This window comes from Strix aluco, chromosome 7 (genome assembly GCF_031877795.1).
Source record: "Strix aluco isolate bStrAlu1 chromosome 7, bStrAlu1.hap1, whole genome shotgun sequence".
Taxonomy (NCBI): domain Eukaryota; kingdom Metazoa; phylum Chordata; class Aves; order Strigiformes; family Strigidae; genus Strix; species Strix aluco.
The window spans coordinates 13,485,331-13,503,450 of NC_133937.1; the positions used below are offsets into that span (position 1 = coordinate 13,485,331).

At 40.2% G+C, this 18,120-nt stretch overlaps 1 protein-coding gene across 5 annotated transcripts in view; it reads left to right on the plus strand.

Annotated features, from left to right (window-relative positions):
• The window catches only part of RASGEF1A (RasGEF domain family member 1A), a 174,286-nt gene that overhangs the window by 137,111 nt on the left and 19,055 nt on the right, over positions 1 to 18,120 (plus strand). For 2 of the 5 annotated variants that reach the window (XM_074830507.1, XM_074830511.1), the window contains one exon: positions 12,254 to 12,433. In XM_074830507.1, the coding sequence (XP_074686608.1) occupies positions 12,254 to 12,433 (180 nt within the window). Of the gene's footprint in view, positions 1 to 9,482; positions 9,732 to 10,013; positions 10,092 to 11,815; positions 12,164 to 12,253; positions 12,434 to 18,120 lie in introns of those variants that run through there. The other 3 variants (XM_074830509.1, XM_074830512.1, XM_074830510.1) reach the window with 3 other exon arrangements.

The following is an 18,120-nucleotide window of genomic DNA, read 5'->3' on the forward strand; positions in this document are numbered from 1 at the left end:
ATTTTGTCTCTAATGTTTAATCTTATGCTAAAATCATTCTTGGAACAACATAAAATGATAGAATATAGTGTCTCCAGTTAGGTAGAGAACTCTCCTGATTAATGTACCTCTATAAAACACTTATGTTGAAAACACACAATAAACCATTTTTAAATCTCGCTGATTAAAATTAGGCTAGACTTCATTAATGAATTTGGAAATGTAGTTATTTAAGTAACTTAATGCCTTCGCAACACTTCACACGCACCAAGATGTATTTTTTACTTCAGGATTAGGCTGCCTGATTTCCTTTTAGTTAAATCTATTGCGCAACTAACTCCCAGTGGGATGTCTTGTAAATTTAGGATTTCTAGCTCATCTTTGCCATGCACATATTCTGTGGGGGCCACTAATGAGAAAAGAGAAAATGATAAAATGCTCATAAGGAATTAGTCTCCTACACAAGAAATAATTCCAATTTTCAGTGAATGTTCTCAAATTATGAATCAGTACTGCAACACTCTGAAGTCGTTACTATTAAATGGCTGCATTTGAAGGCAAGGCACTTTGAAATTATTTTTCTGCGTATAGATCTTATAGAAGTGTAGGAATACTACCTGATCAAAACCCCCATATACTTAGGGAAGTTAAGGGCATTATGAATAGACTGCCCAGGAAATCTGTCATGACATAGAAAGCTTTTATGTTTAAACCACCAGCTCAAATCTCACTCAGACAGTAGGTAACTGTGTATCAGTTCAGGACACATAGGGGCACCACAGAGGGACATAGAAGAGTAAAAACCAACCAACCAACCAACTCACCCCATGCTTTCACTATTATCCAAAGTAATTGAAATTTTTTTTTGTTATGTTTTAATTATTATGTAATATGTGTGTGTATATATATATGCACGAGCTTTATGTAACATTTTACATTTTGCATGTACAGCTATGCCAGTTTATTTCAAAAGTTTACAGAGAGAAGACTAAATAGCAGAGTTACCTATATTTTCCTGAACAAGTGGAGGCCACTCTTCTGAACACCACTTAATAATTCATTACATTTATTTTTACTGCAGCCATTTCTTACAGATGGCTATCTGTTTCACAAACCCAGCCTATATTTCTCTATAGTTTCTCTCCTCAGATATTTCCACAATCTGGACTCATTTCCATCTTGTCTAGCTCTGGAGAAAAAAGGTAGTTAGGAAAGCAGGAAATACAGGGAAAATAGCATCAACCATGGGAGTACTCTGTGAATTCTACAGAGATTACAGTCTTCTGAACTCTAGTTCCAAAAATCTTTTACCAGCATGACTGTTTATTTTAGGGAGCTTTGGCATTCCTGCACAAATGAAAACAATAATAATTTAAAAAAGTAAACACAGATAAGTTTAAAAAAAGTCTCCAAACCTGAGCTAAAACAGGCTCTGCACATTGTATGCACAGCTTTTGCAGACCCAAGATCCTAGTCTAATGGGGAACACAAGTGAGCACCAGAAGGAACAAGCTTCCCCTGGGGAAACAATATCAGCTTTAAGTTTCCCACATGTTCATGCCTGGGGAATCCCCTCTGAAGTTGCTAGCTGACCTGATACCTGTTTCATGCCACTGGAGCGAGGCAAACTGCAGCAGTAAGGTTGAAACCCAGACACATCAGAAATTACAGGGCTCTTGAATTCACTATATTTGTTTTATACTGTTTGATTCCCCTTCTGCTGAGCAGGAGGGAAAAGAACATCAATTATAATATGTAAGTAAAATAATAAACCAATAATGATTTGTAATATTGGCACAGTGAACCTGAAAAAGGCAAAGAAAAGGGTGACAAATTCAATAATTGTTATCCTACTGACAAAGTAACTAAGTGTTCAGAAAAAATATATTCAAATGGAAATTATCGAAACTTGGTATCCTATGATATAGCTAGCTCTCAAATGAGTGCCAGTCCTAAATGGCAAAGCCAAACAGGTTCAAGGCACACATTGTTTTTTCATCATCAGTTATTTGATTTATGACTTGATCAACACAGAGCACAAGGAAAATAAAAGCTCCAGGAAGACACTGAATCTTTTTTATTTGTAGTTCATTTACATTTATTTCCTTGTACAGATATTGTCATAAAGGGTTGGGCCAAAGTAGCTCAGTCATATTAATTCTTTGATTTATGTCAAGACACTTTAGCAAAACAGAAGACTAAGTAATTGTTCAGTTAATTTCACTAGCATACACAGGTAGCCCTGAATTATTATTTTTTTTACTTTAACATTAATACATATATAGCAGGGGATTTGTTCACCTTAACTCAGCTTAATCCAGTGCAAATCAGACTATACAGGATCATCATACTTTAGTGTTTCTTGTTCAATGGTTTATGCTTGGATAGTCTGAGGCTGTGTCCTAGGATAAATATACATATATATGAGACAATATCCTATATTCTGTACTACTCAGCATCAACTCAATATACATTTGTTTATTCACTGTTTGTGATACGATAGTGCAAGTCCTTCCCAAGTAGCTCAAACTGTGCTGAAACACACTGCAGCTGATAGTCTCATCTATACGCACATTTCTAAGTAGGCTTGGGGGCTCATCCATCTGTTCGCTAGCTCTTGTTATTCATCAAAATGCTTTCTTAAAAATAAATTAATTTTTGAATACTTAATTTGGTGACAACTTCTTGCTAAAATTAAACCATATTTAACTTTATTTTCTCAATATTTCTCCATATCTTTTGCTCAAGATACTGTTAAGACTATCATATCTTGATTCTATTCCAAAGTAATTAGAATTAAGCCAACAGCCATTAACTGCCCTGTAAACTGAGTAGATTTTAATCCACTCTAAAACTTCCCTAATAATTGCTGCTAAACTTCTTGGCTGTGTCAGCAAAAAGGATCCTAGCAATAGAGGGGTACAGGAACTGAATTACTTGCAGTAATTCAGGTAAGACAGAGACATCACATGTGTAATAGAAATTCATTTGTATACTACTACAGCTGCAAGTGAGCTCATCAGCCCCGTATTTCTCACCATCAGCTGTAAAATAAGATTTGTAAAACCAAAGAGATTGAAAACAGGAAGAAAAAACAGAAATTCATCCCATCACTGACCTTAATGAATCTTCCAAAATACCTGTGAGAATGCTAACAATGTTGCTGTCATAGTTTCTGCTAAAGCAAACAGAAGGTTGGCTAGTCAGGCTGGCAATTTTGATCTGCTAATTGTGATGCCCTGAAGCTTATAACACTAAAAATAAACTTCTTTTTTGTTGAGCTGGTTAAAAGAAATAGCAACCCACGTGCATTTACAAAAATACCATATCAACAAGATTGACATCAGCAGACATGCAGATTTTTCTTCCCCTGGGCATCAAAATGCTGATGTATGTACATGCTCCCTTCTTGGCATAATTGATTTTCACTTTCTGCACGGTGGCACATTCTTGGAATAGCTGGTGTCGAAGCAAGCATGAATATGCAAGTGAAGGACACACTAGCTAGGATAAGACCAGAACTCCTTCATCTTGAACCCAAGCTTGAACTCAATTTAAAAGAGAATATCAGTTGCTTTTAAACATTCAGCTTAAAAAGACCCTAAATAAAATTAATAAAAAGGGTGCATATTACATTAACATACTTCTGTCCTTCCACATTATAGTCAAAATCAGACTCACTGACAAACATTAAAACCAGGTTTTTTAATGCTTTTTCTGCCCTCTCTTGGAAAACAAGACATGAGAAACAGTGAGCAGACTCCATCATCTCCAGAAAACATAACATGAATAAGAATGGAATAAATCTACAACTATAGTAGAAGCAGCTGTTCAACTACACCCTGATTGCCTAAATTATCATTTCTGCATGACAAGTTGTAGCAGCTCCTTTAAGCAGAGCTTAACAATAGCAGACTATCTTTTTCTGAAATCTTTTCATTCACTCTCTGACCAGCTCTCCTATGCATTTAAATGACCTGAGGTCCTCAAACCCCTGTAAGATGTTTCTCTTGCTACATCACTGATTCAAAGGAGGATCACCCCTTTTTTCTTTTTTTTTTTTCTTTTTTCTTTTAACCAAAGCTGATTCATCCACACCAATCAAAAATATAAGAACATCCATGATATGTTGTTTCCCAACTGGATGTACCTTAAATCTTAATTAGCAGGCAAGATAATTCCTAAAAATTACAGAATTCTACAACCAGAGCATCTACAAAAATCAGGAACCAAACTGACTAGTACTGAACTTCTTCAGGCAGCTATGCCAAAATAAATATTAAAAGCTCAGTCACTAATTAACAGCCAAACACCAGTATCATAATCAATTTGTGTCAGATTATGTTAAATCTCCTATTTTGGCAGAGGCACAAAAAACTGGGGATTAGCACCATATCCTCCCTAAATTCTGGGGAAGAGCTTTCCTTTCACTCCAAGGGGGAGCTACAGTGCTGAGCATCAGTGAAAAATCAGTTTCACACTGCTCAGCAAACAGTTATTCTCAATGGTGTCACAGGGCTGACCTTATGCCAGTGAAAACAGTTTGCTCCACAGATATGTAACCGAATTTTCACAACTAGTTTTCCCTTTCAGGTAGAACTGAAAACAGACATAGTGATGAACCACATCTTAACTACTTCTTCTATTTTCAGCTTGGTTTGTTCTGAAAATTGCTGGGTATCTCAGGGGTAGAGTTGGTCAAGATCCCTTCAGTAAAACATTTTAGAAATGGAAAACGCCATTTTCAAACAACATTCATTGGCCCTGACAAAACTATTACATGGAAAGATTCGTCGTGTCCCAGGTCAGAGAGAGAGTCAAAGGCACGGTCAATAACAACCACAGACTGACAGAGTGTTCAACCTCACTTCAAGCATCAAGCTTAAAAAGATTTGCTCAGTTCAGAACCATGATTTGAAACTCTTTTCTCCCACTCCCATCTTCTGCCAAGTTATTAATGTGCCATCGAGTTATTCTGCAGCATGAATCTCTGAAATTTAGAAGTCTTTAAATTAATCTAAAAGTGGCTTTCAAATCTTAAAATTTGTATGCAACAAGGAAATCTTGAACATCTGTGCAGCCCTACAGATAAGACCAAAACCCTAGTGTTCCCTAAAGACATTCGCCTGAGGCTTTGAAGCTCTAGGTTCATTCTACTCGTTAAATTATAAATTCTTACAAATGGTCCATACTAGCTTGTGTTCATGCAAAAGCCCCACCTGAGGCTATTGTTACTGCTTGTGGAGTTTAGTGGCATTTCATGGACAAATTCTTTATTTCAGGTCCAGATAAAACAGTTCAGTCTATAACCAAGGTCATCAATCAATAAAAGCCATGAATATGCATTTTTAATTCACCATTCTTTTTTCATGTTCCAAATGACAATATTAGGCTATATGCCTTAAAGCCTTCCAAATTGCAAGAACCAGAATATACTGCTATAACTATACTTGTTAAGGTGATGGGCATACAAAACTGTTTCTGGAATCATACTGCTCTGTGGGTATAATGTACTACTGGAACTGAATATAACATGCAAACACAGTGACCCTCTATACCCCGGCCACTTTCAAGGCCTGTAGATCACTGGCTATCAGTTCAGACTCAGCCTCAGAGTAAGAAACAAGGTTATGCACTAAACCAGTTGTGCTTCAAAGACCAAAGCAACGTGCCGTATTCATCCTACTGTGTATGTAAAAGGATGGGAACGGACAGATGAAGACTTGATCCCATTTTGTTATTTAATCAACACTATGAAGAATGCTATACAGAATTAAGTTTGTTTTCCATGCTGACTCCTCTGGTTTTGTCCCTCTTTGCTTCCTTCACCATAGATGCTGGGGCTTTAAATCATGTTGACATACTCTGTTAAATGAAACCAAAGGTTAATAATAGCCAGATCTGTGTGGAAGGTGACCAACAAGTGACTTGAGTAGCTTGACAATGACAGCTCCAAAGACAGCATTTCTAGGAGAGTCCCTTTATATTTGAGGTTATAGCCTCAGATCAGCACTAACGAAATTTGTGGTTACTTGCTTTTCTTAAGCACGGTTACGTTTCAAATATACACACAAGCACATTTGAGTAAGTTGTTTCCTAAATGCTTTTTTCTAAGACCAGTGGAAAATTCTCAAGTTTCTTCTTCTCTGACTCTCACATCTAACTTCATAATCTTCACTCCCAAATCGATTTCTCCTTCACTTTCACTCATTTTTCTTTGCTAATATTCCTTAATTTTACCAAGTTATTGACCAGAAGCTTTCAATTTAAGGAGATGTAACTGTACTAAGAAATTGTATTCAAACCCAGTAAAGCAAAATTTTACTGTCCAAATATAAAAACATACAAAGTAAGTGCAACAGTGTGAAAATGTCCTTATCAACATCTCACAGATGAATACTGAGGCACAGTGGGATTAAACAATTTGTCCAGCAAGTCTGTAGCACAAGCAGGAATAGAACCCAAATGCATACTGCAAATGTCAATCCAGTTCGTTAGTCGTAAGATAACAGAACATGTGGGGGTTTATATATATATATATATATATATATATGAATGAGAGGCTGAAGCAACCTTCACGGTTGAGACAGTCTTGGCGTGACTGCTGCTGACTCACTCTGCAGCGAGATACTCCTCTGACCAGCTGGATTGAACCACAGCAGTGTTGCCTCCAAAGTAAGCTACATAACAAGTACAGGCTCTCCTGATTAAACTTGCTCTAGGGTCCACCCACCAGTAACATGAGGCAATACCTAATGAAAACATCTTCAAAATGCAAGCAATTTGTTGAGGAACAGAACTTACATAACTACAAAAACAATTAGACCTTAGAGAGTTTCTGTATCGACAGATTTCAACATTCAAAATATAGATAGCTAAAGGTCATTATCCACACTTTACAGAAAGAAAAATAGAAATAAAAAGATAACATGATTCATCTGTTACATGCTATACAAGCTGAATTTAGGTCTTCAGCTCCTCTGATTTATAAAAACTATCACTCAAACAACATTGCAAGACTACACAATACAGTGTCCCCACAACTAAGCGTTATGTATGCTAGAAAAGGAAAAAAAAAAAAAAAAAAAACATTTCCCTGAACTTGCATTCTCTAACACACACCCCAGCATTTATCTACACATACACAGGTATGTATATAAACAAGAAATATACCCACACATACACACACCCCTTTACGTATATGTACAAAAAAATCTAAACAGAATCTGCTGAACTGGAGGAGTATGAAAAACACTTTGATATGGTGCCAATAAGCACAATCTAAGAAACTGTAGAGAACATAATAAGTCTTGGCCATTTGTCCCTACATATATTACTTTGGATTTTGTCCAACTATGGCAAGAAGCAGCTCCTATGCAATCTGTACTCTGGGGAAGAGGCACAGCCTGTCACGTATTCCAAACCTCGGTAGAAACCCTAGGTGCTCTTTAGGGTGCTTATTGCACGGTGGTATAACAGGCCTTTGCCTACAGACCAGAGTACGGATACATGACTCTCAGAGAAGAGAGAGTGTGCCTAGCTAGTATAATTTTCCTTAATTCTATTAGAACGTTTCTAAATTCCTATATCTCTTACTTCCAATAACAGGATAGATCTAATTTCTGATGTCAAAAAAAACCCAAAACCCAAAAGATCAGGTTTTGTTTATACAACAGATTGAATTTGTGACTAGAGCTCAATCAACTATGTATGTTTTACTAAGATTAATGGTTGTATACTTCTACAAGTCTCAGCAAATATTTGAGTAAGGTGGGAAAACAGATTAGCACAGAAACAGAACGAGATCTGATACTTGTTTTCATGCGTACTTATTTGTGGGCTTCGTGTTGTTCTTCGCTGTAAGTATTAGATGAGTTATTAAAGAGCATTCATAGCCTTCAGAAAGGAATATTATCATATTTATTATACAGTGTTAGCCTATGAATTCCTACCTCATGCTTTTGATAACTGTTTATAAATATCTTAAAGATCTTTTAATCAGACTTGACAAAACTTGTCCCTCACCCTCCTCTAGCATTCTACACTAACATCCTAATGCAGTACTGCAGCAGGTCAGACCGCTGGATTCAAAGCTCACACTGCCTGGGACTTCCATGGTGTCCGAGGCAGACAGCGTGCTGTAACTGAGGGAAGCCTCAGAGTAAACAGGTATCAGATCCGCTACAATGCCTGCATGCTCTAAAAGTTGTGGAATACAGCTAAGATATTAGAGTGAGACTAAGAGCAAAGCAGACTTGGCAGGGAGGAAAAGGACTGACTTTTCAAGTTGTCATTTAAAAGTTCATTTTAAATAAGGAAAATAAATACGATAGCAGATCTGTTAAGATTTGGAAACCAAGAAGGAATTCAGTAGGCAAGCAGTAAAGATGATGAATAGCCACAAATCTTTTTAAAATTATTGCGTGTTTAGGATGGATGACAGTGCTTGTCCTCCAATGGTGAGCAAACATGAATGTATTCCTTATACTCTTGAGTATGTGCACGTTCCCAAATTTGTTTGCCCTGCCCACCTACCTAGACTGGCATGCTTACTTACAAAAAGGCTTTTCCCACATTAATCACTGTGAAAACCTGTAAACCCTTCTATTACATATTCAGACACATTAAAAAAATACATTTAATAATAAAAATAAAATTAATGAATGCCTGGAGACAATGGGGCAAATACTAAAACACCCGAATCAAAGTAAAATGAGAAACAGGATGGGAAAATATGCTTATGTGGTGGAAGGCTGCAAAGATGGGAACCCTCAGTTGCTCCTGGATATAGGCGGGGGAATTTGTGGTACGGCTGGATTCACCCACCGAGTGTTTCCATGGGAGATCAGATTCTAGATATGCATCCAGACCTGCCTGTGAAACAACAGGGGCTGGTCCAGCAGCAGCCTTACGGCCGGTGACCAGCCCAAAACGATCAGATGACTGGCTCAGGGAAGCTGAAAAGAGAAACAGCTCTAGCAGAAAGAAGAATAAAAACAATTATTAGCAGGGAGGGTTGGGTGGTATCCCTCGTGCTGCAGTAATTGCGGCGGGTGCTACGGTGTGTGCTGGGGTAACCAGCTTCGCTGGGAGAGTCCCGTCCCGCGCCGCTGGCACGAGGCCGCGCCGCGCGAGCAGCACGTGGCCCTCGCCACGGCGGGAGCTGCCGGCGGACGGGACCGCGCTGTCCCTCGAGGCCTCCCCACCGGAGGTGGGAAAGCACCCGCGGGCGAGGGGCTTTCAGAAACCCACACGGGGCTTGGGGTGTGAACAACGAGCGGCCTGGTGGCTCAAGAAGGTTTTTCTGGGAGGAAGGGGGGGGGGGGGGTGTGAAAAAAAAAAAACACAAACCAATACCAACCAAAATGGGAAAAAGCCAACCAACCAAAATACACACCCCAAAACCCCCCAGAAAAATCAAATGTTAAAAGAAAAAGTACCGTTGAGTCAAACTGAACGGGCAGGCCAGCGTAAGCCCCGCCGCGGGAAGGGGGTGACAGCCCCCGCGGGGCTCCGCGCGCCCCCGCCGCGGTGACTCGGCTCCGTTTGAACCGGCCACGCTCGCGCTCAGCCAACAGGGCGCCGCGCTGGGCCCTGACGTCACGGGCGGCGGGAGCGGGGCCGGGCGGCCGCCACGGGCGGGCGGGCGAGCGGCAGCTCCGCCACGGGCGGGCAGAGCTGTCAGAGCTGTCAGCCGCGGGCCGCCGCTGCCCCTGCCTACGCGTATGTACACGGCGCTCAGGAAAATGAGGGTAAGCGCGCGCCGGGTCGGTCGCTGCCGCCGTGACCCCCACCCGCCGTGTGCGGGCAGAGCCCCGGGCTGGCGGCTCGGGGAAAACCCCGTAACGGTCGAAGGTGGGGGGGGGGGGGGGGCGGTGGGTTCGCCTCAGAACTTCCCCCGCGGCGGAGCGAGCGTCTCCCCTGGCCGGCAGCGGCGGAGCGGCGGGGCTACGGCGCGGGGGGCGGCAGGTGGCAGGTGCTGCCTGAGGGCGCCGGCTGCGGCCGCCGCCGCCCGCCCTCGCGGAGCCGGGGGCTTGTGTGTGGGGGCAGAACGGCGCGTTGCGAAGAGACGTACGGGTGACAGGCTGAGAGCGCCGGGGCTGCTGCCGGAGGTATGAACTGCCCTCCCCGCGGCGGCTGCCTCCCCCTCAGCGCGGGGGCACCCGGCGGACCGCGGCCTCGGGCTGTCGGGGGGAGGGGGTGCGGGTGGCAGCAGCCAGCCCCGCCGGGGGAGCCAGGGCAATCCGGCAGGATCGGTACAGGCTGCTCTTGCAAAGCGTCTTTAAAAGCAAAACCGATGCAACAACGAACGTCTTAAAGGAGTTTAAAACACTTGATGGCAAAACCGGGACGCGTTTCCTCCTAAAGCATCTTTTCAGTGGGTGCTTAATTGGTGGTTAAATTCCCTTAAGACCCTGTGAAACTTGATATTACTAGCCAGAAGTACCCATCACAGTCTGTCCAGCCTCAGAAGTAGCCTTCAGCTCTATCTCTTGGACCTTAAAAGGGAAAAAAAACTCCAAATTACTGGCGAGTTACATAGTATGCATAGCAAAGCTGTTGTCTTCATCATATGCTCCAGCGATTTGTCAGATTGTTGTGTACTGCAAAGCTTAGGCCTAACAAATCTGTGAAATACTGAGTAACCTTAATGCCTGTTGGTGCAGAATTGTAATTTTTCATCTCTTTTGATATGGCACTAGATCCTGCATTTTCTGTTTTATTTGACTGTATGTCCTGAACTTCTGAAACTGAACTTAATTCCTCAGAGTAGTCTCCCTGGTTGCTATTAAACAGCTGCTATATTTTGACTTAAAAGGAATTACACTTCCCTTATATCTGTATCATGTATTAATACAGAAAGGTCTTCTGGTTAATGCCACAGAACAATTCTACTTATCAGCCTGATACATAAATAAATCTGTCACCTTGATGAACAAGTATTGTTAATACATTCATCTGAGCTTAAAAACAGACAAATGTTTTGTATCCTAGGTTGTAAACGTGAATGATCACTTTGGAGCATTTGGGAGGAAGAATGTGCCTTGCATTAAAAGAATACAAAGTACAGTTTTGCTCTGCAGTTGTTTCAAGTGCTACCTAACAAAAAAAATAATTAAAAAACCCTTACAGCATTTAAGGTTTTCAGTTCTTAAACTGGTTTTTGAAAAATTGCTAAAGAGAGAACTTATGTGGAAGACACTATTGCAGTTAGAAACAGCTGTCAGTTTAGAGGTACTGGAAGTGGCCTAATCCTTTTCATCTATGTAAGTGCTTTTCAGAGTGTGACAATACCATGTTTGTTTCATAGATGGTGAGACAGCAGCTAAGGAGTTAACACTGCCTTCTTTTCACTTTATGTTCTAAACAGTCTTAACTATTGCAGCAGACAGGGGGAAGTGTTTTGATACTGATGCTGAATAGTATTTGCAGCCTTTGCATACAGTAGCAGGATATTTTGTTTAGCCTTCTGCATATATTTAAGCTGTAGCCAGTTTAAAACAAACAAACAGAAAAACTCCCGTAGTTTACTCACAGTTGGTAACTACTGTATACTGATAGAGCTTCCGGCCAAGGGGAGGGAGGTGGAAACCCCAAACCTTTGTGTGGTTTTTCTATTGCGACAGCAGGTTTGTTTCCTAAACAAAAATCTCCAAAGAGACTCTCATTAGAGTTATATATTACAGTATATGTCACAGCATTCAGTTCCATCCAGTTCATGGTTTCATGTACCAGAAAAAAAAAAGAGAATTTTTTTCAGACAGTATGTTCCCCACTGTTTCCAGTGATATCTATGTGCAGGAGAACATGCATTCTGTCGAGACCTGGATTACATCTAGCTACGGAAGTGGTGGAGGATTTATACCACAAGTCAAGTATTTTAGCCAAAGATCTGACTTCAAAAAAAAGAGGTACATTAAGTCACAGTATTGTTTGTTTGTTTAGTAAGGCACTACTTCAGTATCTTTGAAATTCAGAAAGCATTTTGCATTTTCATCCCTCTATAGTGACGGGGGAGAAAGGAGAAATTAAGTACAGTGAAGAAAATTCTTACAGCTTCTTCATCTACAACCTTCGTGACATAGTTTAAGGTGCATTTCAAACCCCAAAGCCAGCTTACAGATGTCTGACAGCTTGGATTCAGAACTTAGCTCAAATGCCCAGGCTGCATTCAGTCAAATATGTAATTGTGTTTAATGTATGCCTCTGTAAAACCCACACGTAAGACATCCTGAAAGAAAGCTTAACCCTCTGTTTTTTGCTGCTTCTGCAGGAAACTATGCCCCAGACGCCAATATTTTCCAGCATGCTTGGTTCCAGTTGTAGTGGACAAGTGCAGCCAGATATGGGAGAGAGGTGTGTCGACCCTGTTTATCAGGATGGGAACCTTGTTTCTGGATCACTGGAGGCCTTGATAGAGCGCCTGGTGCCCACCATGGACTATTATCCAGATGTAAGTAGCCACTGAAGGGCTTTTTTTTCTTCCTATAGTTTTCCTGCATTAGTGCTTCCTCAAGAAATTCTACCTCCATCTGATTCAAGATTAAGATGTAGGCTAAAGATGCATCCATTTTACTCACGATATTCATTCACTAAAGATGTTGCTCAACGGGGATACTCTCCTTTCTGTTTTTAAATGAGAACACTTGTTAGAAAGATAAAGCCGTGTTGAACCCAAATGGCTGCCTTAAGAACCAATTAAAAGCAGCATTAACCACAGAATTTCCAATCCCTCTAAGCTGCTTTAGCTCTAATGCAGCCAAGATTAACTACTAACCAGCTCCTACCTAGGGAAGCAGACCTGAAATCAGCTCTAGTATTTTTCTCCTTAATTCTCTATGCATCTCCTAGTTAAACCATCAGAAAAAAACCAAAAATAGATTTTAATAAAAACACTCTCTTTCTCAAGACATTTTAATTGGCCAGCACTGTAAAAATGTATGTTCCTGAGCCTGAAAATGATTTTGCAACTGATTAAACATCCTCAGTGCAGTCCCCTGAAGCAAATACTACTTATAATATAACTCGAGGGCATGCAATAAGATTCTGAACCTAGGATATTTGAGAGATCGCTTTATCACTTAAAATTACGCCTTGTACCCATTAATGAAAAATGTTATTTAAACAAGCTGCCAAAGATCAGAGGGGATATACAGCATGTATTCCCTTTGAGCTCTTAAAAAGTGGCATCTGTGGCAGAAGCATCCTAGTTCTTTGTAAAGACTAACAAGGGGGTGGGAAATTGCAGTCGCTATTAACTTGTATGTTGAACTTAACGCTTGCAGTAGTGGGCCATGCTGTATCTTCTTGTATGTTTCTCACTCTAATCCATGTAGAACTTTTTACTGTGGTTTCACATCAGTCATGATAAAGTCCCTCCAAGCTCCCACGTATACACCACCCATCTTCACAATCAGCATGCACAAGAAAGGGACTCCCCATATGAGAGTTCAGTGGGTATAAACTTAGCAGAATTGCCAGCAATCATCAGTAAAAGATTTAACAAAGCAAACGCAGGATGTTTTAATAGTCCAGTTCCAAGGTAATCCTAAACCTTGCATTTAAATATGGCTAACATACCATTGCACTACCTTTGACAGATGCTGACTTAGTATCAAGTCTTCTATAAGACAGGGAGGGATAACCATTGTTAGACATTAAATCTCTGCTCCCTGCCCCCGAATACATATTGTAGAACAGAAGTGCAGAAAAGCAGCAGGTAGAGCTGATGTGGTATACCAGTGAAATATCTTTAGGCTGCTGTAGTTAAGCCTTCCAATGAGTCAGTTCCTTGTCTTTTGTGTGATACTAGAATATAGTTACTTGCTGCTTGGATTTGTGAACTATAGCTAAGTTTAAGTAGCTGCTAATACACCTCCTTTATTGTAACTTTTAAACACAGTAACTTGTATTTATAACACAGCTACTCTAAAAATGGTTCCATAAAGTGAGCATTACTTAAGGGGTCTACAACTTATTTTGGAATGTGGCTAGTTTCCATGGTGCTGTCCCATACCCTGTGCAAGGGAGCACTGCAAACCAAGCAGTCACAGACCCCCACCCTGGGAGGCTGCAGTTTAAATAGACAGCAAGCTGACAGCTGAGAGAGATACAACAGAAGCAGATCAAGCGAACTCCAGGGAAACAGAGATGGAAAACAGCATTAAACCAAATTCATCTCTTCTACAGCAGGACACATTCTTTTAGTTAAATCAGATCACCCAATTTAGCTGAAAGGATCAATTATAAAACGAGTAGATAAATAAGCTTTGAACAACATAAAAAAGAGCTGTATTTAAGTCATCTTCAAGTTTTCTGTTTCAGTTTACTTGCATGTTTATACTTAATTTCATGCTCCGTTCTATTCTTAGGGAAGTTGCCAGAGGGATAGTGATAGCCATTTACCCTGATATCCTGTCAAAAGAGCAGCCGATGCTGTGTGTTCAAGAGAAAGGTATAAACACCTCTCAGTCTCATGTCTCTGACTACACATACAAAGAAAGGCAGCAAGGCATCATGAACTAATTTGCCCCAAGAGAAGCTATTGGTAACATTAGCAGAGATTACCTTAGTTTCAGAGTGACATATCTGTAAATTGCAGTACTCATCCAAATTTTTGGATGGGGGTGGGGAAGAAAGCAAACACAGAATATCTTTCTGTGCTGGCTACAGAGGCAAAACAAAAATGTTATTTGCCATGTTGGCAGAACACGAGACAGGCAAGGGAGGATGGGAAAGATAAGGGCCTACATTTGTGTACTGCTCTTTTGAGGCTTGTTTGTGTGCAGGGATTTGTTCAGCACATAGAAAAATGTATACTCATGAGACGGAGGAGTTCGGGAGGTTAGGAATGGAATGTACCAGTCTGCAACCCTTGTGCCCAAGCAAGAAAATGTTTCAAGAAAATATTTCACAAACAAGAAGTTCCAGAATGAGCAGCGAGCACACAAAGAAAATATATTTTTTTTTTTTCTCTCCTCAAGACGACATCAGTGCATTCTTGGGTCAGAGAGTAACAATTCCTTCTTTAGTCTTGTGCACTCACACTCTCTCTTTTTTTTTTTTTTTTTTTTAAATATAATTCAGCTCATCTCTTAGCAACAACTTTAGGCACTAAAGGAATCTGGCTTCTTATTCTCTTGTAAAGCACAAGCCCCTTTTGTATCAGCTTATGTTGTTCCAAGCATAGAAAGGGTTTTTTTTTTTTTGCCACTCCTCCCAAATACCTGTCGCTTTTGTAGGATAAATGGAGCTTAACTTTCAATCTCATAGCTTATGGAAGCATTTTTTAATCATCCTTTGTCAAATCAGCTGGCTTCATAGCTGAATTTCTTTCTGCAAACTGTGATCTTCATAATTAGGGGACTGCCTATGAGACAGTGTAGGTTTTTACACTCTTAACACATTGAGCTTATATGTGTATAGTAGTACAGGTGCAACAAATCACAGAAATCCTTGATCTAAATAAAGCATCTGACATTAGTATGAAATATTTCCTGTCCAAAACACCTGTGTTCCTAACCCCCAAGACCTACTGGTAAGCTGAAAGGTACAGCTTAGTTCAACCTCAGTTTTCTTTATTGGATAGGGAGTAGCTATTAGCAGAGAGGCAATGAGATGGGGGTCACTACTGCTGTCAGACCTATCAATTTTTAATTTTAATTGCAGTTACTCTCTGTCTATGCCAGCATAAGCAATAAAAGTATTACACACACACACACACACCCCAGTTAGGTGCCAGTATATTGTAAAACTGCATGTCTTGATTGACCATAATGGAACAATTTTGTTTTCCAAAGTACTGAACCTAGTTCCAGTTAAGTGATTTAAAAAAATTGAATAAAAATACAGCAGATGGGTTCCAGCAGTAATAATAATTTGTTTCTAAAACCTAGTCCAGTGTTGTTTGGAAAAGCATTGCATGGGTCCAGTACAGATATTACTGATTACAGAGAGACATCAGCAAGCATAAAATGGAAAGTACGCTCTTTTATGGCCATGTATCTTCCTGCATCTTGCCAGTTTGTCACTTTTTTTGAACAGCATATAAAACATTGTCAAAGAAAACAAAGAAAAGCACAGGTCATCTGGGTCACACTCGTCTTGCAGTGTGATAATAGGGAAATGATACTTCAAGTGGGCTTTTCTCAGAGTCACTCTGGATAAATACTGCCCCACATCACACAAACTTCCACCAAGGAGACCAAGACTAGAATTAGTATGAGAAGCAAAATTATATCTTTCCTTAGAAGAATGTGTTCCAGCTTATCAGAGCGAAGGTCACTGGCAGGGCAACGTGGCTTAAGTTGTGGTTCCCTGCTACTTACACATACAGGCATCTTTCAGACAGGCTTCTAAACTCCCAAAACAAGAATGTGGGGAAGGGATGAAAATATCAAAGTGCATTTTTTTTTTTATTCCGCATGTATCTCAAATACAAAATATGGTAAAAGTAAGGGCTGCTTCATATTTCCAGAACAAAAATTTTCATACAACTACCACACCCAACAGCTAAATTCCTTTCCCAGATATTCCAGACTCACAGTTTTAAGTTTAGGGACGACACTGATAGAAATGAACACAGAAGTTGGCTACAAAAAACAAGAGGATAACCAGGTATAGTCTAAACCAAAAAATACCCTACCAACAGCCAGCCCCCCCCCCCCCCTCTCCCTCCCCCCGATCTCACAACCTGACACTATTCTTTCTCTTGCTTTCATTCTGAATGGGGACTGTATCAGTTTAGGGATCGTTCTTACATACATAAGAATTAAAGATCTGACACATTGTCCCATAACACAGCTAAGCCCCCTTTTGTGAATGAGGTTAGCTCTTCAGTCTAATTTTAGTGCTCGTAACACACCTCATACACTACTATAGATTTTTATAAAGCTTCTCCAAAGCTTACACAATGTCATCAACTGTTTCCAGACGCAGGTATAAGAGCTACTTTGAATTTCTTTTTAAAATTAACAAACTTCAGTTTTTTGTCATTGTAAATGTAAAAATAAACTCTGAAATTCTGAAGAGAGACAGTAAAAAAATACCAAATAGAAGCCCAGTTTCTTAAGTTTTCCCAACGTACACTTGTGTGGTATGATTGCAACCATGCCATCAAGAAGAAAGGCCATGCTGTCAGTGTCCAGCCACTGCCCTGGCCACCTGCTCATAGTCACCAAGAGCCTGATTGTTAGGTGGCCCAGCTGTCCATCCTCTGTAGGTATCAGTGGAAGCACTACTCAAGAACCTGGCCCAAACTGTCCATCCAGTTAACCCTTCTCCTCTCTTCCTCTATTCATAAACAATAGACAAGGCAAAGACTATGGATTAACTCCAGTTTTGATTGTACAGAATTAATTCTATTCCTAATTTAATACATGAACCCCAGTGTTAATAGGATCTTCAAATCAGAACGAGCATTTTAAATGCCTCTGCTGTATCACACTCCACTCTGTTCTTTCATTAGCTTCCTCCACAAGCTCAGGACAGAGTTGGGTGTTTAATAGATATATGCTTAATCTATTATACTGTTCGCTCCCAGAACACCATGACTTTTAGTTAACTTTATTACGTTAAAAAACCCCAAATATTCTTTTTTCCCAAATATTCTTTTTTTAGCACTCTTTATTGTGATTAGAGAGATAAACCCCATAACCTTTTTGGAGTCCTCAAGATATCATTACTGTTTAACAAGTGCGTTTCAGAGACTGCAAGCAGCAGAATTCGGTAGCTAATAGTAGAGATGTCATATTTTAGACAACTTATCTTAAGTTTTTAGATGTCTCAATTTACTTGCCCAGTCCAAGGTGGTACATGCACACACTGATTATTTATATGCACACTTGGCTGTGGCCTCCCAAATCACATTTCTAAAAACAGGGTGCAAGTAACAGTACACACTGCAAACATAGCAAAGGTTAATTGAAATCCATTGTCACGGAGATCCCCTGCAATTTCCTGACTCCAAATTTTGTCAAAAAGCCTAAAGGAAAAACAGAAGTGCTTATGAGATGCTGCTGTCATTACTCAGGCAATTACATTCAAATACAGAAGCCAAGTTTCAAACACTGAAGCAAGACTAGAAGCGAGAATGCCTTCATACCCAACTAAACTGTCCAGAGTACGATTCAGAATACATTA